The sequence below is a fragment of the Silurus meridionalis genome, chromosome 19 (genome assembly GCF_014805685.1).
Source record: "Silurus meridionalis isolate SWU-2019-XX chromosome 19, ASM1480568v1, whole genome shotgun sequence".
Taxonomy (NCBI): Eukaryota; Metazoa; Chordata; class Actinopteri; order Siluriformes; family Siluridae; genus Silurus; species Silurus meridionalis.
In genome coordinates this window covers 5,141,198-5,162,020 of record NC_060902.1, presented here as the reverse complement: position 1 = coordinate 5,162,020, position 20,823 = coordinate 5,141,198, and the positions used below count along the sequence as shown (strand labels likewise).

General features: G+C 35.7%; 1 protein-coding gene across 6 annotated transcripts in view; it reads left to right on the top strand.

Moving 5' to 3' along the window:
- Positions 1 to 20,823, top strand: part of dock3 (dedicator of cytokinesis 3) — a 228,867-nt gene that overhangs the window by 50,380 nt on the left and 157,664 nt on the right. For all 6 annotated transcript variants that reach the window (XM_046875282.1, XM_046875279.1, XM_046875280.1 and 3 more), the window contains exon 3: positions 7,398 to 7,438. In XM_046875282.1, coding sequence (XP_046731238.1) covers positions 7,398 to 7,438 — 41 coding nt within the window. The remainder of the gene's footprint in view (positions 1 to 7,397; positions 7,439 to 20,823) is intronic.

Sequence of the window (20,823 nt, the reverse complement as noted above, 5' to 3'; positions counted from 1 at the left end):
GGATGGATGGATGGATGGATGGATGGATAGAGATTGATGGATGGCTTTGTGGTTTCTCTCTGTAACATGCCAAACAAAAACAATTCTGGAACGATCTTGTTCTGTGAATGTCCTACATACATGTCCTTTTTTTTTTTTTATTAAAAAGACCCATCCTGCACGTTTGTTTTTAACCATTTACAGTTATGTTTAAAGTTGTAGGACAATCATGGAACAATCTTTTTATAATATAATAATAATAATAATATATATTTTTAAAAGTTGTTAATGTTGTCAAATTGTTGTAAAATAAGTACAGGTAATTTTTTTCAGTGTCATTGGAGATAAGGTATAAAAATATAAAGGATATACAACTGTAGGTTTTATGCCCCTTTGGGCTTTTCGAAAGCAACACGGGTCTGTGGCCGTATGTTGGTGCTTAAAGGTCAGTCATAAAGAACCCTCGTTCTGGTCTACTGCCATTGTTCATGGCTTCAGTCTGACATTTGAGGGCCTCCAGGCCCAGGATGAGCGATGGCACTGGAACTTGTAGCTTGCAGTCCAGGATGTCTTTCAGTGATGTGTTGCCTCGTAATTGGGAGAGAAATATGTTGCAGTCAGTGCACTACTTTTACACTTCCAACATTTTCTTTTCCTTTCACATATGTGATCATTATACATTGGTTTCATTTTTGTGGTTGACAGTGAACTAGTGTGTAGTGCATACGTACCCTGTATGGTCAAAAGTGTGTGGACACCTGAAAATGAAAATCATGTGCTTTTTGGATAACCCCCTCTAGATTGAGTTGCCAGGTTGTTGCTGTATTATCCTCCATTCTTCTAAAAACCATTCTATTAAATTTTGAAGCATGGCATGGATTTGTGTAGTTGTAAAGCTTACATAGACACCCAATACAATTGTGTGTGTGTATATATATATATATATATATATATATATATATATATATATATATATATATATATATATATATGTACACCAGATACATTTGTGTGTGCTTAGTTGGCAACCAAATCATTGGACTGGTCAAAATGGTTTTGGCCTGACTAATGGTTTCAGAATGTCTCTTCCCTGCTTAGTTCTCACCTGCTGATCTCCTATAATATAGTTTAATTCAAATTTCTGTAATGGTGACAATAATCATAATGTTTTACATTAAGTTTCATATTTTTGATATAGGAATACTCTGATTGTGAATGAGCAAAATATATGTTTGTATAAAATATATGTTTATTCATATACTTCACTTTAACTTCACTTAAACGCTGCCGAAATGGTCATTTAAAAAACTTTTTAATACCGCTTTTTCATGATCTAAATGTTATCTAAATAAGATAAACCAGTACTGTTGCATTCAGTTTGTTATATTAGTCTTTTAAAGCATAATGTCCAATATTGTGTTCGTGTATCTTGTGTTGCTGCAGTTGTACAACATTGTTTTGAATATTATTACTGTCTTTTTAAAGAATAAGTAAAATTTGCAGTTCTATCACTGCAAGATACAAGATATAAAGATATGTACTTAAAAGTAGGTTGAACTCGAGTGAGGAGTGAATATATACTATAATATATGGCCATATATATTCTTTTCTATGTTCATTATTCAAGTACTATTAGATGCAAAAGTTTGCATAACCTTCAGACAAATCGAAGAAGAAAAAGAAAGCCAATTAATACTGTAATAATAGTACTTAATATATGAAGTGTGAAATCAAGCAAAGAAGCAAATCTGCAGATTAAAAGGAGAAATGTACAAAATAAAATAAAAATAAAATTAATTTCATTTGGAAATCATGAAAATGTGACACTAGAATTGACCACACTGTGAGATGTTTCATTATACTGAAAGTAAGAAGTTTATGGCTAAATGAATAAAAAAAAAAAAGTGTCTGCAGTTTGATGGATAAGCTCTGGGTCAGTAGGTGAGATAAGCACATAATATGGAACAATCTGGGCTCTGATTGTAGGGGTAAGCAGTTCACTGTGTAAATCGATTATTTCCCTGCTGCCCTATGCTTCTAAAGTAATGGATGCTTGGAAAATCGAAGCATTTGAAACATTTTTAGACAAATCTGGCATTGGTATGACACAGGATGGCTAGATGGCTGAACTACTCTGAGAGGAAATTTTCTTTCTTTTTTTTCCATTTGTAATCATCTATGTGGGAAGGCAGACAGTTACTGTCCATTTATTTATGGATTAGACTCAAATGGATGAGTCCGTGCAGCTTCCTGCTGTAAAAAACATTCCGATATTTTAGCCTTTTCTAAAAGTTTTTCACAGAGTTTCTGGTTTCCTGTAAAAAGTGTTAAAGTAAACAGCCAAAGAGATAAACAGAAAAAGCATGCATCATCCCTCAGGTCCAGAAATGGTGAGAAAATAGATGGCCACACTTTGTGATAGATCTGCCACTATTGGAACTGCAAATAACAGCCGAGACTTGACAGCAGAAGTCCTTTTGCTGAAACCCTGTTGGGGAAAAGACGACACATTTCATCAGGTGTCAGTCACACTTGTCTCAGTTGCGCTGTTAGCCGTCGTTCATCACGGTTTTGTGATAATCACTAAAAGTTGTTGCTGCCAGCTAATGTGCATCTCCACAACAGCACTAGTTTTCTGAAAGAGCATTGAAAAGTGTTAGAAACTATAGAAGCGTTTAACCAACTGAGAGTGAATAAAAGTTTAAGGGGGATGTTTTCTGCTTTGGCAACATAGCTAATGTTCATTAAGCATGACACGGTTAGCATGCTAGTATTAATACTTTATTTTTATTTTGAACAAAACACTTTGCATGTAACATATAATTTAATTCTTGGGATTTCTGTAGTAGTCAGTCTTTCTGGCTTTAGCATAAAATAGACATACACAACAGAGCTTATTCCCACCTGATTGCTCAGTTTGGACTTGGGGCCACTTGTGGGTAGAGTCCGGGTTGTTCCAAACTTCTTCTATTTAAGAATGATAAAGGCTAAAGGGATTTTAAGAGCTTTTAGTGCAGGAGAATTTTCTTTGTAGTCTTTGCCATATCTTTGCCTGAGGTAAATTTCAAGTACTATAGTGAGGGGTCTGAGAAATTATGTTTTTCATTTTTATATTTCTAATACATCGCAAATCTTTTTTTGTTTTGCTTTGCCATTATGGGTAATGTAGTGTAGATTGTTGTGGAAAAATAAATTTAAACCATTTCAGCAACATAACAAAATGTGACAAAATGGTCTGAAAGATTTTAGAATGCTCTGTGTAATATAACCAGATTACAGCAAGTATTTAGACATTGTGAGATCGTGTAAAGAGGTTAAAATTTTTTGCACAAACCTAGTTGATGTTGATGGGGATACACTTAATTTTAGGATAATTTCCTACCAGTCACAAGCCATGTGCTATAAATGTTAACAAAGATGGACTGTGGACAATTAACACAGCAGGTGTAGCATCTACATTTTGGGACAGATGGCCACAGGTGCATACCATTCAGCCACCCGCTTATGAATATTTCATGCCGTTCTTGTAGCCGCTCAATTGCAAGGAGCTGCATCAAAATGTTAAGTCGTTAGCAGAGCGGGATTAGATCTGTGTTATGTGTCCAAGTTATTAGAGCACATCCAAAATTACGCAAAAATCTTGCCAATTTTCTAGTGAATTTAACCTTTGTCTTTTTTCCCTGTTTTCCCTATCTTTTCTCCCTATATCTTTCTCATTCTCTGTCTATCACACACTTTTTTTTTTAATGCTATTTTCTTTTTCTGCATATTCTTCTGGATGAAGGGCTGTTTTGCTCATAACACAAAGTGGGCCAAACAATTCCTGATTTAAATTTATAAATGGAGTTCCCAATGTGATCTGTTGAGTCTGTTAAACAATGTATTTTTGAATAACAAAATTAAACTGAGTAAAAATTTGCATTATATTCTGATGTATGTTCATACTAAGCAGTAGTAAATCAGACTATGCATGAGGTATTCTTTCTCTGAGCCCACAGCTCATAGCACACGATTATAAGCGACTCAGTGTCTGTGCAGTCAGGTAATTTTTCTTTTCCAGACAAAGGCCAGGAGTGGAGAAATTGATACGTAAGATTAAAAAGCACCTTAAGCCTATGGATGAATTAGATTCAGAATGAGTCCTTTGGTGTGCTCTATAGCCATGCGGTATTGGCTAGGCATGCTTTATGGCTTCTTTTCGCGATTTTTAAGATGGAATATCATAGATCTGTAATTGAGAGGAAAATTTGATAAAATATGACATGCTTGCTACAGCAGCCTGTTTTATGTCTCTGCATTTCTTACTCTGAGTCTTTCATCGTGAGCATGTGAATGTCATGCACCACTTGCCTTTGACCCTTAATACATGAGTAACATTTCATACATTCGCACATAATGCTTTTGGTCCAACAATGAAACATTTCTGTGATGTGTAATCAAATTCATGATCTACTCTTTGAGCTGATTATATAGACATATTAACAGTACTGATATTGTGTTACAAAAAATTAAGAGCCTACGCCATAAACAACATATTTTTCTACTGAGGAGCATGCTGCATCTGTGGGTATAAGCAGTATTGGATGTAGTTAGTTCCTCAATTTTTGTCAACCTTGTAGCTTTTATTTTTTGTGGTTGCTTTAATACTAATCTTCTATTATCTGTACAACATTAGCAGCCATCTGCTTTTAGTGTAAATAATTTAATAAATTAGTAAATACATGAGTACTACATTGCCTTTGCTGTTTTGTGCCTTAGAAGTCCATCATTTGGAAGATAAACTGTGGTCTAGCTTTTGAAAGATAACTCATGGTCTTGTGACATTCAGTGGATATAAAGATGTCTAGACAGGTGTTATGTAAAAAATAATAAAAGATAAATAATACAATCTTTTTTCCACCTTTAATGTGATCACAAAGTACAAATGAAAAGACAATATACTTTAAGAAAAAGAAAACGAAATTTAAATACTTTCAAGTAAAAACATTCACCCTTAAATCTGCAGTCAGGTATCAACATGCAGAAGTACAACTCAGAATGACAAGGTATCCTGGGAGCAAATTTCAGCAAACATTTATGCATTTTGTCTTCAGTACCTGCTTAATCCTGGTAAAAGGTTGAAAATGTTCCACTTGAACAATGAATAAGAGCTTCTAAAGGTTTTTTTTTATCACTATTGTTAATAAATAATTATAATAATAAATATTACACATTTTTAGTCCATTGTGTGTTAGATACCTTTAAAGCAGGAATGAGAAATTAACAGGTTTAATATTAAAATGTTACAGTTCCCTCTTACCTCTTAATGAGATCCCATGAGTATATAGACTCAGTTAACTGTCCCCAGGACATGATTAAGAACAAAGGGTGACAGAGCGTTCTCAGTTGCTGGACTAATGCTCTGGAGCGAGTTGCCGTTCCATATCAAGTCCTCACCGAATTTGGTGATTTTAAGTCCCGCCTGAAAGCATATTTATTTTTAGCTTCTGACTGTGCATAAACAGTTTTGCATTTAAGCACGTATCACTGCACACGCATCAACAATGATGGACATGTAATGAATGGATATTTTTTAATCTGGTTCCTCTTAAGGTTTCTTTCTCATGCCATCTCAGGTAGTTTTTCCTTGCCACAGTCAGCACTGGCTTGCTCATTAGGGACAAACCTACAGTTAAATGGAACAGACTTATGAGCATTACACTTATACATTCTTTTATATAACTTTATGATCACTGTATCTCTGTAAAGCTGTTTAGAGACCATGTCCATTGTTAAAAGCGCTCTACAAATAAAAACCATCTGAATTGAACTGCCTCAGTATAAAGTCTCTATTTAATCTTTTTTCGATTTAATCATCTTTCTTTAATGGTCTGAACAGCATTTTCTTAACAGTCATTGTTTCTGAATGTGGGTTATAAATAAATGATTATTTAATGTACTTTGTAAATAAATTGTGACTTCCAGGGGAATCCAGGGCCTTCCCCAACAGTACTGGGCACTGGGCAGGACTGTTCAGATCTAGAATATGAAACAGAAAAATCGCTATCATAGGACCACACAGATTGGAACTGATTTGTTATATTCAAGATTTCACAAAGTAAAGCTTCAGTGTGAGCACACACAAGGCAGGTGGTTGACCAGTGGTCTTCTAATTTACACACTGTAAAAGACTTTGGTAGTCATGTGTGTATCGTCATTTTTTATTTTCAGTTATTTCTTTATCCAGGTCAGTGTTCCCAGTTTTCCCAGTCCTGTCTTGGGTATACTAAGTGTGAGGAAAGAATTCACCCTAGATGTAACACCAGTTTATTAACAGGCGCAATGTCACATAAATTTATACATTAGAACAATAACTGACCCCACCTACTGTCATGTTTTTCGAGAGGTGGCATAAAGTCAGAGAACATGCCGGAAACCCACAAGGACACGGTATAGGCAAAGCCACGCAGAAACCATAGCTAAGAATCGTAACCGTGGGACTGTAACGCAACCTGCTACACCACCAAAACCTCACTTTTTGTCTATCTAATCCAATATTCTAACATTTTGTTTTCAGCATATTTAATTAAGCTAAAAAAAAACACTATTTAAAAAAAATCTGGATATGTGTATAAATAGTTTTTTAAGTATTTATTTCAAAGGACACAATCTGGAGAGAAGATTTTTCTCTAAAACCTAGAGTAAAAAACAACAACATATTACTTTATATGTGGATGAGTCACCATCATTGTTTGTGTGCGGTATTGTATGCTTTAATTTCTTTTCCGAAATGTTTTTCATTTGCATGCATACATAGAAAATAGATAATTTCACTGCTAAAGGTTGAATATGATTTGATAAGAGCTTCTAAACTTCTCTGCTTCTGTTACTCAAAATGAATATTACACACCTTTGGTCCATTATGTGGAATAAAATGTCTTTAAATGGGAGCGAGAACAGAATTCATATAAATTTTATTGCAGATCTACATCGCTTGTTAATTAGATCCCATGAGTATCTAGACTCTGTAAGTGGAAGTAAGTATTAAGAAGCATGAGGAAATAATCATTTGACATTGAATCATTGTCTACTTTAATATACAGGCTTATAATCCACTAATAATGGTACGATAAAGAGAAACACATATACTAATGGAAAAAATGGATAACAACAACAATAAAAATGAATAACAACAATACAACCAATGTTGAACTACGACTGCTAATACTGTAAGAATAAAAATTATTCAAATTATTCTTATGTTGTTATAATATAGTAGTAGTAGTTGTTTGTTTTATATAACTTTTGGTGTTGTTGATGATGATGATGTCCACCATCTTTCTAGTGTGTTGTATTTAACCTCATTGTAATTAAACAATTAAAAAGCAGGCTGTAAATTGAATAATAAACTTTAAACACATTTTGTCTTTTTGTTTCAGGATGGTTTCGAGGATTCTCAACAAGAAAACCTAATATCAAGGTAAAAAGTACGGTTTTCCTACTCACAGAATAAATTTCCTTCTTGTGATGTGATTTTTTAAAAAATGTTGGTCAGAAATGTCAGAAATGTCACAAAAAAATATTTATATACCTTTTAGTAAATATCATATTGTTACATATATTTATTGGAGCTGTTATGTACTTTTTACATATCTAAAACTATTTAGCACATGTCCATGTGTCTGAAAATAATCTAAAATGGACAAAAGAGTTTTCCACAGCAGACACTTTCTCAGGATTGATGCATATGGGCCCTCAAGGAAAGCCCTAAATATTTAATACGTATCTTTCTCCTTTTGTCATTCTCACCTCTATACCTGCATAGTAATATAAACAGCTTCAAAATATCCTGACCTTGTCAAGATTTTGTCATTTCTCAAACTGGACACAAATGGATTTATTAATAAATTGTTTTTAGACGAGAAACTTGGCATTCGTAAAAAAATCCTGTAAAGTCATAAAAACTTTCATGTGTACAATATACCCCTAAAAGTGTGTAAATCTACAAAAGTCGAGCTAATGTAAACCTTAACATGGATTACTGCATTTTATTTACAGCATTTACCAGATGCCCCACATTCTGCTAGATCACTAGGTCAAGGATTGAATACATCAATATTTGATGTAATTTAATCAACTTTAATACACACTTTGTGATACTGTATATGCATACATGAATCCTCGAGCATATACAAACTGGAAGTTAGCAAAGAATTTGATAATTAACCAAGCATTGTGAAATCATATGGAGACTTGAGCTTAATTCTTTACATCTTGGATCTAAAGCCTATAATGGGAACATCATATATAGGGAGGAAATGCACCATGTATGCACACATTCATACAGTTATTAATACACTAGGTCAAGGATTGAATACATGCATATTTGGTGTAATAACTTTAATATACACATGCATGCATACATGAATCCTTGAGCATATAGAAACTGAAAGTTACCATAGTATTAGCTAACTGACTAAGCAATGTGTAGGCATTTGCATACTCAAGCTTAATAGAGTACATTTTGTAAATTCAAGTCCATTCGTTAGTTTTTCAATCTGATCCCTATCCTGGGAGCATCATGTACTGTATATTTCAGGGATACTGTTCATACATACAGGAATACATACATTCATACAGTTATTAATACCTAAAAGCAATTTAGCAAATTCAATCCAACTCCTGGCATTTTTTTCTGGAAGGAGGGAACTTGAGAACCCAAAGGAAAAGCAGAAAAAAAACATATTTTTTATACTTTATACTTTAGCATGCATGCCATGTACTCACTGTTGAGCTGTTCTGCAGAAGAAAAAAAAGTCTGATTATTTCCTCTGAAAGTGAATTTGACTTTGGAAAAGTTGCACAAACCTTATTAGAGTTCTGTGGAACTTTTATCCAGTGAACATTATAGCAAAAAAAAGCATACCTGCAGGGCTGTACTTAAATTTAGCTAAACAAAAAACATTTGAAGTTAGCTTTTTCCCAAAGGCAACTAAATTATTCTAAAGTGGTGCAATAACGTTGCTTTGTATATTTTTAAAATAGCATATATTTCAAACTTATTGCTATTATGTAAACTGAAGTGTTTGTGCGCCTAAATGCTAGAGAGTTCAAAGTAACTTCGAATTAGAGCATTATATGTTTATCAATTACTCAGTCACATTCAGTGTCTGCTTCTTAAACTACATAAACTTATATATAAGGTCATATGGCTTAAAGCAGGGGTCACCAACGTGGTGCCCGCGGGCCCCAGGTAGCCCGCAAGGACCACATAAGTAGTGACCACATAAGTTAATAACAACATATAATAAAAGGTAAATTGAGCAAATATGTCATTTCAGATCAAACTGAAAACTGTGTGTATCAAACTGGTAGCCCTTCACATTAACCGGTACCCAAGAAGTAGCTCTCAGTTTCAAAAAGGTTGGTGACCCCTGGCTTAAAGTATTTGCAAAAGTTTTATTTTGTTTTTAAGCGGGATCATAAAAACTTTTTTTTTTTTTTTTTTTTTTGATAGTTGTTGATGAGTCCTTTGTTTGTCCTGAGCAGTTAAACTACCAGTTTTTTAAGGAAAAACCCCCCATAAAAAATACATTTACTGATTCTCAGGAAGGCAGCATATTAATTAAGAGTAAATGGGTTGTAAACTTTTGAACAGGATGATATGTATCACTTTTGGGAAACGAAAAATTCTCAAGTAGCTTCTGATAACAATTTACACCAATCATTGTATTCCGAGTTTACTGCTTTAAATGTATAATGTTGCCCTCTTAAAAATCACTGGAGAGGCAGTGCATGCCTGTATCATGTAAAAAGCACAATACTGCATCTCAGTGAGGGTGTTATATACACAAGGTCATTGTTAATATTCATAGCAGCTACAGCCTCCAAGCAGAGGACAGGAAATCAAGATTTATGCACTTTTTCATGCTTTTGCTGACCTAATTCGACACAGAGCTTAAGCCAGTGTAAGGTGAGGACACAGCATGCTCCAATATGCTCTTCCCACAAACAAGAAGGTTGGGGAGTGTGGAATAGGGGTTTAACGTAACTCAAATTAAATTTGTCATGGCTTGTTCCATCTGTCATATAGAGGTACGGCCAGGTATTAGCTGAGAGCAACATGTTGTTGGGATTATATGTAGTTCTTTCTCTAGGATAAAGGAATCCCTACCTTAGACAACTTAATATATTAATTTCCCTGAGATTGTAAGACTGTCTTTGTTGTCTGTGTTGGTGTACTTAATAAACAGGTATGTCTGATTATAACACTGTATATCTGCTCAAGAAGGCCTGCTAAAAAGTGAGCAGATTTTTGTAATGTGGAAAGATTTATTAGTTTTATTAGCCCATGCCAACTTTGTTTAAATACAATACAATGGCAGACCAGAAAAGCACATTGGGCATCCACTTTTTTAGAAAGCATTTAGAAGTTTGTCAAACCGGATCTTAAATATGAGAAACTCAAAATAAAACTTCTTCTTCTTTTGGCTTCTCCCATTAGGGGTCACCACAGCGGATCATCTGTCTCCATACTAGTCTGTCCTCTACATCTGTCTCTTTTAAAGCAACTACCTGCAAGTCTTCCCTCACCACATCCATAATCTTCTTTGGTGTTCCTCTTTTCCTTCTTCCTGGTGGCTCCATCCCCAGCATTCTCCTACCGATGTACCTCATGTCCCTCCTCTGCACATGTCCAAACCATCTCAATCTCACCTCCCTCACCTTGTCTCTAAAAAGTCCTACATGCCCTGTCCCTCTAAAAAATTTATTTCTAATCCTGTCCATCGTCGTCACTCCCAATGAAAATCTCATCTTCAGCTCTGCTACCTCCAGCTCCACCTCCTGTTTTTTACTTAATGTCACTGTCTCTAAACCATACAACATCGCAGGTCTCACCACAGTCCTATAAACTTCACTCTTGCAGATACCCTTCTATTACAAATCACTCCTGCTATCACTCTTTTTCACCCACTCCACCCTGCCTGCACTCTTTTCTTCACTTCTCTAACACACTCTTCATTACTTTGCACTGTTGACCCCAGGTACCTGAACTCCTCCACCTTCTCCACCTCTTCTCCCTGCAACCGCACCACTCCACTGCTCTCCCTCTCATTCACACACATGTACTCTGTCTTGCACCTACTGACTTTCATTTTCCTTCTCTCCACTGCGTACCTCCAGCTCTCCAGGCTCTTCTCAACCTGTCCCTACTCTCACCACAAATTACAATATCATCATGACCTCGTCCGTCAACCTGTCCATCACCACTGCAAACAGAAAAGGGCTCAGAGCAATCCAACTTCCACCTTAAACCAGTCTGTCGTTCCTACTGCACACTTCACTGCTGTCACACTGTCCTCATACATGTCCTGCACCACCCTCACATACTTCTCTGACACACCTGACTTTCTCATACAAAACCACAACTCCTCTCTCGGGCCCCTGTCGTACGCTTTCTCTAAATCCACAAACACACAATGCAACTCCTTCTGACCTTTCTGACTCTATACTTCTCCATCAACATTCTCAAAGCAAATAATGCATCTGTGGTGCTCTTCCTCGGCATAACACCATACTGTTGCTCACATATAGTCACTTCCCTCAGCCTGGCTTCCACTACTCTTTCCCAAAACTTGATGGTGTGACTGATCAACTTAGTTCCCCTGTAGTTACTGCAGGTCTGCACATCTCCCTTATTCTTAAAGATCGGTACCAGCACACTCCTTCTCCATTCCTCAGGCATCCTCTAACCTTCCAAAATCTTGTTAAACAATCTGGTTAAAAATTCCACTGCCATCTCTCCTAAACATTTCCATTCTTCTACCGGTATGTCATCTGGTCCTCCCGACTTTCCACTCTTCATCCTCTTAATCGCTGCTCTCACTTCCTTACTCCTCCTTACTAATTCTATCCATTTCCTGCTTTACCATCTCCACACCATCCAACCTTCTCCTCTCTCATTTTCCTCATTAATCAGCTGCTCAACATACTCCCTCCATCTTCTCAACACACTCTCCTCACTAGTCAACACATTTCCATCTCCATCCTTTTTTACTCTAACTTGCAGCACATCTTTTCCATCGGTATAAATCCTTTTCTCCTTCCTTAGTGTCCAACTTCACATACAGTTCCTCGTATGCCTTTTCCTTGGCTTTCACCACATCCCTCTTCACCTGCTGCCGCATCTCCTTGTACTTCTGCCTACTTTTCTCATCACTCTGTCGATTCCAATTCTGTGTTGCCAACCTCTTTCTCCTTATGCTCTCCTGCACTTCTTCTTTACACCACCACGTCTCTCTGTCTTCCTTTCTATTTCCAGAAACTCGAAATGAATCTATGGTGTACTAATCGCTATGTATAATTGTATGTACAGATTTTGAAATGAGTAACATACTCTGTTTAATGATAATAAGTGGTGTTTAAACTGAGCCAGTATCTTTCATATAGAACATGATGCATCGTGAATGTGTTAAAAAATAACTACAAGGTGCCATAAGAAACATGTAGTGTTAATCAGTGACAGATAAAGAAATATACACTTCTCAGTGCTCAGTGCTCGGTGAACATAAGTGCTCTCATGCATGGCATTTTTTTTTTCCAGGTAAATTTCAATGCTTAATGTTTATGAATACCTTTTCGTCACCGCTCTATGAATAATAGCATAGCTGCCCTTATGCTGTATTTTAACAATATTGTTCAAATACTATAAGAAGATTTATTATCTCATTTGTATTGGAAGATGATGCTGCAGTGTTATTTTACATAGCACAGTTTGTGAAATACGTCTAGTCAAAATATCATGTGAAATTGGACATTGGTATCAGAGCATTTTTATTAATGCAAAAAAATAAGCATTGTATTTGACCAACATTGTCCCTCTTATGCTACCAAAACATTTCTGAACTGTTAAACATTAAAAGCTTTAACTTTTAACAATTTGAGCTACAGTCTAAACATGCATCAGTGAGCCTTGACCCTGTCACAGATTCCTAACCCTAACCCTAACCCTGTTACTTCTTTGGACCACTTTTGATAGATACTGACCGCTGCAGACCAGGAAAACCCCACAAGAGTTTGCAGTTTTGGAGATACTCTGACCCAGTCGCCTAGCCAACATAATTTGGCCCTTGTCAAACTCTCTCAAATCCTTATGCTTGCCCATATTTCCTGCTTCTAACATATTAACAAATGTTCACTTTTGCTGCCTAATACATCACACCCACTAACAGGTGCCATGATGAAGTTATGAAGTGATAATCAGTGTTATTCAATCACCAGTCTTATTGTTATAATGTCATAATCTAATTGTTGGTCAAACGTTCATATAGAGAAATTGCAAAATTAAGGGTATGAGCCAATACATATTTCCATTTATAAAGCAAATTTTATAAAACATTAAGACTTATATTAAAGTGTTATCACCAATCCTTCATATAAAAATGCTCCCACTTACAGAATAAAAGATGTCATGTCTAGCCATATAACCAAGGATTGACATTTTCAAACAGTTTCCCTTTATGTGAGCAAAGTTCACCCCAGAGAGAATAGTGTTCTGACTCCACTGACCTTTAAAAACAAATACTTTGATAATATACATTGTGCCTTTGTCCGAATCCCTCGAAATAGTGTACAGCTTTTCCTCATGAGACCTTGAGGCAAAACATCCTAAAAATGGTCCAGAAAAAAACAATCACTTTCAATAAAGATGAGAGGATGGCATTTCTTTTTTTTTCATGGCAGCCAGGGGCTTTGCTTTTTGACTGCCACTGGGCTGGTATTAAAAAGGAAATGTCATGATTTTGCTGGGAGGAGATAAATGAGAAAGGCTCATGGGAGATATTAGAAAAAACTGTAAAAAGTTACAGTATACTGATATAACTTTGAGGGGAACTTAGTGTGTGCTGTGAACAAGATTCTTTTAGCATTGTACATCTTTGATCACGAGTCTTAGTCCATTTAAATTAATCTTTTGTTAGACATGTGAATTCAAGGCAATCGGGGCAGATTTCTATACAAGCTTATAGCTTAACTGTCGAGGTTTTATGGCAATAGTAAAAAGATGAAAAATCGTTCTGAACTTAAAACTCAAAATGCACAATTTTAAACTAAGTTTCAACTTAAGATGGTTGTAAAACAACATTAATTACTGTTAAACAAGCACAATGTAGTATTTAGTAGTAGTTAGCAGTAGAAGACAACTGATGGCACCCGTATTTATAGCTACTAGTTTCTAACTAATTACTCATTTGATTGTTAATTATAAATATAACAATATATTATGTGTCAGGCAGCAAAATGATCCTACTAAACAGCTACTTCAATTAGGGTAAAATTTCTGGCAATCATATTTATTAAAAAAATCATTGGATACATATTTGGACATTAAAAACAAACATTTTAGCATTTCAATAATTATTTAATGATTAATATACAAGCTGGCAACCCCCTTATTCCATATGGATCAATTTTCTGTTATGATTAAACTACCGAGTCTACCGCACTAATCATTTTTTATGATGTCATCATGTAGAGTTCTTACAAAGTATTTTACAGTATTTTAATACTACAAATTTGCAAAACACTAAAGTATTTTGATACAAAATATGAAGCTATTTTCATCAACCCTATCAAATAATGGGTTATGATAATGACAAAATAAAATTTTTTTGTTTCAAATTAGGGCTGCTGCTATCGATTATTTTAGTAATCGAGTATTCTAATGATTATTTCATCAAATAATAAAGTAATTAGTTAAGATGTACTTTATCCTTAGTAAAGTACAATACTAAATGGGAAGGTGAAAATAAGACAGGTCTCTTAAAAAAAATAATTTATTGCTAAAAATGCATACAAGAATATCGGTGAAAACAAAAGCCATTTATTGCATTTAATTGCCATATTACATCAAAATTAAACAAAGGATTATTATTCACACATGTATTTATTAATGAAATCTAGCACAGAATCATGATGTGTTTTTTTATCTCCGAAAAGCTGCTTGAAATCCATGTGTATATCGCCAGCTTTAAAAATGTGCTTCACTACCTGCTCTACACGACCACTGCAAAGGGGCTTTTTGACAGCACTGTATATAAATATAAATATAAAAATCTATTTCAAATTACTTAAAAACAAACAGTTACCGCACTGTACAGTGTTTTCTTTGTCTTTTTTTTAAATAGTCCTAAACTTTGGAAACTTTCTGGCATTTTCTTTGGAATAATTCTTCTCTTTGATGGAGGCCACTGTGCTCATGAGACCTTCAATGCTGCAGAGATTTTTCTGTACCCTTCCCCTTTTCAGGGGTCTACAGTCAATTCCTTGATGGCTTGGTTTGTGCTTCAGCATGCACTGTTAACTGTGGGACCTTATATAGACAGGTGTGTACCTTTTCAAATCATGTCCAATCAACTGAATTTACCACAGGTGGGCTCCAATCAAGTTGTAGAAACATCTCAAGGATAATCAGTGGAAACAGGATGCATCTGAGCTGAAATTTGAGTGTCGTGGCAAAGACTGTGAATACTTATGTACATGTGATTTATTTATTTTTTTATATAAATTTGCAAGGATTTTAAACAAACTTCTTTCATGGTATCATTATGGAGCATTGTTTGTAGAATTTTGAGAAAAATAATGAATTTAATCTATTTTGGAATAAGGCTGTAACATAACAAAATGTAGAAAAAGTTAAGCTCTGTGAATAATTTCCAGATGCACTGTCCTTTGAAAAGGATTCAACAAACATTATTGTCAAAAAAGCTGGCAACAAAAGTGAGAACACCCTCAGTAAACATGTCAAAACTGTGTCCAGAGTGTCAATATTTTGTGTGTGCACCATTGTTATCTAGCACTGCCTTAATCCTCCTGGGCATAAGATTCACAAACACTACACAGGTTGTTGCTGGGATTCAATAATGTCTGTATATTGAGTTATTTTTAGAGGACAGTAAATCTGTACTGCTATTCAAGCTGCACATTAACTACCATAATTTCCGGACTATAAAGCGCACCCATATATAAGCCGCACCCACTGAATTTGACAAAGATTTTTATTTTGAACATAAATAAGCCGCACCTGTCTATAAGCCGCAGTGTCTACACTGAAACTAATAAACTTTACACAGGCTTTAATGAAAGACAGTGTGGCTCCTTTTTGGGAATAGTATTACTGCATGTATGCAAGACCGAGGAATATGTCCTTATTATTTTCTGATGCGATAAGTTTCTTTGACTAACCTGTAACGCTGTTGCCAAGAAAAAAAAAAAAGCACGAGTTTTGGAAAGCTGTCTGTGCTTCTACGATTTCTGTTGAAACTGAGTTAGCGAGCTCTCCCTTCACCCAGACTCAACGCATTACTACGGCTTGTATCTAAAGAGTAGTCGACCAAGAAAGTCATTGTTCACTGTCTTCCTCCTTCCTTTCACAACTATTTCTCTCGGGAGTTTATCTTTTGTCATCGTCGTGCGTTTAAAAATCACCACCGATGAAAGTTTATTCTCCCGATGCCTTGCAGCTCAGAACACAGGTGAGATGCGTTTTTTCGTTTCCGTTCGTAAATTTAATTGGTCTAACGTTATGTTACTCAGTTTTTTTGGCTTGAAGTTTGTGAAACCGGGAAAAACCCAGGAAAAATCCATAAATTAGCCGCTTCGTTGTTTAAGCCGCAGGGTTTAAAACGTGAGAAAAAAGTAGCGGCTTATAGTCCGAAAAATTTTCAGAAGAAAACAATGAAGCAACAATTAAGAAATTAAGATTATATACCCAGATTTTCTCACAACTAGATTTCTCTGCCAATTCAAGCCCTTGGCTGGGTACAGGTGTGCCACATGACACCTTACACATTTCACCAGGTGAAAGCTTAGAGGTATGATATAAAATTGTGGATTTGCCTGTGTGGACAGTGCCATGTGGCAGCACTTCAAAGCGTCATGCTGGACGTGCCCGCCATCTCTACTAGTGTCAGCTTTTTGTGCCAGCCAAAGCTAATCTGCTCTAGAGGTGACACAAAGCTGGCGTGTGGACCATCATTAGCATGCCAAACCCACACTGAGAAAACTGTAGAGCCAGGCATTCAGTGCCATTGCTTGCATGGACATGAATGTCCTATACAATTGACAAAAAAGGTAAGTGCCCGCTAATCAGTCATTCAAGGAAAAATATTCGTACTAAGATCTAAACCTCTTAGGGCTATATCTACACTTTAGTTACACTGTATGGTCAAAAGTTTTGGAACACCCAAGTTCCCCATCTATATGAGGGTCTTCCTTAACCTGTTACCACAAAACTGGAAGCCCACAATCGAATAGGATGTCTTCAGATGCAGTAACATAAAACTTTCCTTTACCTTGAACTTTAAGTCTCAAACCTGTTCCAGCATGACAGTTCCCCTGTGCACAAAGCTAACTTCATAAAGACATGGTTTTCATGAGATGGAGCAGAAGATGTCCTGCAATAGAGCACTGATCTCAACTCTATTAAACAGCTTTAAATGAATTAAACGCTGACTGCACCTCAGGCCTCCTCACGTTACCTCAGTACCTGACCCGCCTTTTTGGCTGAATGAACACAAATTTCCACAAACACATTTCAAAATCTAATGGAATATCGTCCCGGAAGAGTGGAGCTTATTATAACTTTTGCCCATTTAGTGTACACATAATATATATATATATATATATATATATATATATATATATATATATATATATATATATATATATATATATATACATACATATACACACACACACGCACACACGCACACACACACACACACACACACACACACACACACACACACACACACTATATTAGGTCACATGGTCATAAGTATGGTATGTCATTTCTGAGCATTGCATTCCACATTTAGTCCCAATTTGCTCTCATAATTCCTTCCTTACTTCTGGCCTGGGAAGTTGTTCCACTACATTTTGGAGTGTACTTACGAATATTTGTTCATCAGCCACAAGAGTGTTACGAAAGGCAGGTACTGATATAGGTGAGTAGGTCTGGGGTGCTGTCAGCGTTCACATTCATCCCAAAGGTGTTCAGAAGGGATGAGATCAGAGCTCTGTAGCAACCCACTGAAGATCTTCCTCTCCAAAGCATTTAAACCATATATTCAAGGAGCTCACTCTGTGCACAGGGGCATTGCCATGCTGGAACAGGTTTGGGTGTCCAAGTTTAAAATGTTATTATTTTGTTATTATTTTGCATTAAGGTGCCCTATACAATTGAGTGTCTCCAGTTTTTCTGGTAAAAGTTTGGAAAATAACCACATATAACAGGTATGGGCAGGGGTCCCAATACCCAATACCCAATATAGTGTTTTATAAATATATATATATATATATATATATATATATATATATATATATATATATATATATATATATATATATATATATATCAGAAAATCAGAATGGCTTAAATCCTCTGGTTAACACAACATGATCATGCCAAACCCTTTAATGCAAATCACGCAAGGGCAGCTGACTGAGAGTTTAGCGTAAGTGATTAGGAAGAAACGCCAGTCTGTAGGGGAAAATGCATTGTCTCCTGCTCCATCACCATGATTGATGACTTGAGTGCTTCCCAGGAGCAAAGGCATCTGAAATGTGTAGTGGAATGTGGAGAAGCATGAAGGCAAGCAAGATCATTTTGTCATGGTTTTAGGAACTGTATTAAAAGACACCAACAATCTATGAAAGATCTGTGTTTGTTTGAGTTTGTGAGTGTGTGTGTATGTTTTGACAGCCTGTAAAAGACCTTTCAAATTGTGTAATTTTCACATAAGATCTCAAGTACTGCCTTTGAATAACTTTAATTTGTTTCACTTTTTCTTGCAAGCCAAATTATAATAATAATAATAATAATAATAATAATAATAATAATAATAGTAATAATAATAGTAGTAGTAATAATAATAACAATAATGATGATGATGATGATGAGGATGATGATGAGGATGAGGATAATGCACCTACATCGATAATTAAAAGGCAGAAAATTATATATATATATATATATATATATATATATATATATATATATATATATATATATATATATATATATATATATATATATTTTTTTTTTCATATTTCACTGAAACCCCTCCCTACTCTACTACCACATTAATCTACTTATAAGCACCACCCACATACTGTAAGACTTTTGACATCAACATCAGAGTTGGTACAAGTCACATGCAGCATTTAAACATAAGTCTTATTGTCGTCACTTTACTCCACTAATCTCTGTTAGTAATACTTTAATTGGGGAAATGATCACTGTTATAATATCTTTTTATTAGTTCACTTAAACATTCTTAAAACTTTCAATATTTAAGCAATCAATCAAATTATAATATATTATATAATATATTATTATTATATATTATTGTTTTATAAATATATAAAAAATATAAATATATATATACATTTACTTTTCCTCTACTGAAACACCTGTTCAGACAACACACCAGTGGATTTAATCTAACATGAGTAATCAAGCATTAAAGCAAAAAGGGAACATATCAAATACGTAAAATCTGTGGAACAACTGATCAGTGTTGTCTCAATAGTTAAGACCTTCGTTTACTTATCAGAAGTTCACTATATGCCACATTTGGGCTCCTAGGATAGACCCTTAACATGTTTGACAGATGTGTGCTCATGGTTTAACCTTGTCTGACCTCAACTGCATGATTTATTTTGCACTGTGCTGCTGCCATGTGATTGGCTGAGTGGATCAATTGCATGAATGTGCAGGGTGTATAGATGTTTCTAATAATGAGTGTATATATAAATTCACTGCTGATACATTAATAAGATTATATACATTTGTTGTGAAATGAGAAGTTAAATTTCCTTGGCTCTTCTCTTTGTAAAAACTTTTACCTCATCAGCTACAAATGATTGAATTGGAAGACTGTAAAAGTGTAATAATTCAACTCTGTGTAAAATTTTCCAACTGGAGGTTTTGCTAGGCAGTAAGAAAATGAAGAAACATGGAAACATCTGGGTGTACATCTTGTATGATACAGCTGCAAATAAGTATTTGAACACCTGTCTATCAGCTAGAATTCTGACCCTCAAAGACCTGTTAGTCTGCCTTTAAAATGTCCACCTCCACTACATTTATTATCCTAAATTAGATGCACCTGTTTGAGGTCGTTAGCTTCATAAAGACACCTGTCCACCCCATATGGCCAAGACCAAAGAGCTGTCCAAAGACACTAGAGACAAAATTGTACGCCTCCACAAGGCTGGAAAGGGCTACGGGGAAATTGCCAAGCAGCTTGGTGAAAAAAGGTCCACTGTTAGAGCAATCATTAGAAAATGGAAGAAGCTAAACATGACTGTCAATCTCCCTCGGACTGGGGCTCCATGCAAGATCTCACCTTGTGGGGTCTCAATGATCCTAAGGAAGGTGAGAAATCAGCCCAGAACTACACGGGAGGAGCTGGTGAATGACCTGAAAAGAGCTGGGACCACCGTTTCCAAGGTTACTGTTGGTAATACACTAAGACGTCATGGTTTGAAATCACGCATGGCACGGAAGGTTCCCCTGCTTAAACCAGCACATGTCCAGGCACCTCTTAAGTTTGCCAATGACCATTTGGATGATCCAGAGGAGTCATGGAAGAAAGTCATGTGGTCAGATGAGACCAAAATAGAACTTTTGGGTCAAAATTCCACTAAACGTGTTTGGAGGAAGAAGAATGATGAGTACCATCCCAAGAACACCATCCCTACTGTGAAGCATGGGGGTGGTAGCATCATGCTTTAGGGGTGTTTTTCTGCACGTGGGACAGGACGACTGCACTGTATTAAGGAGAGGATGACCGGGGCCAT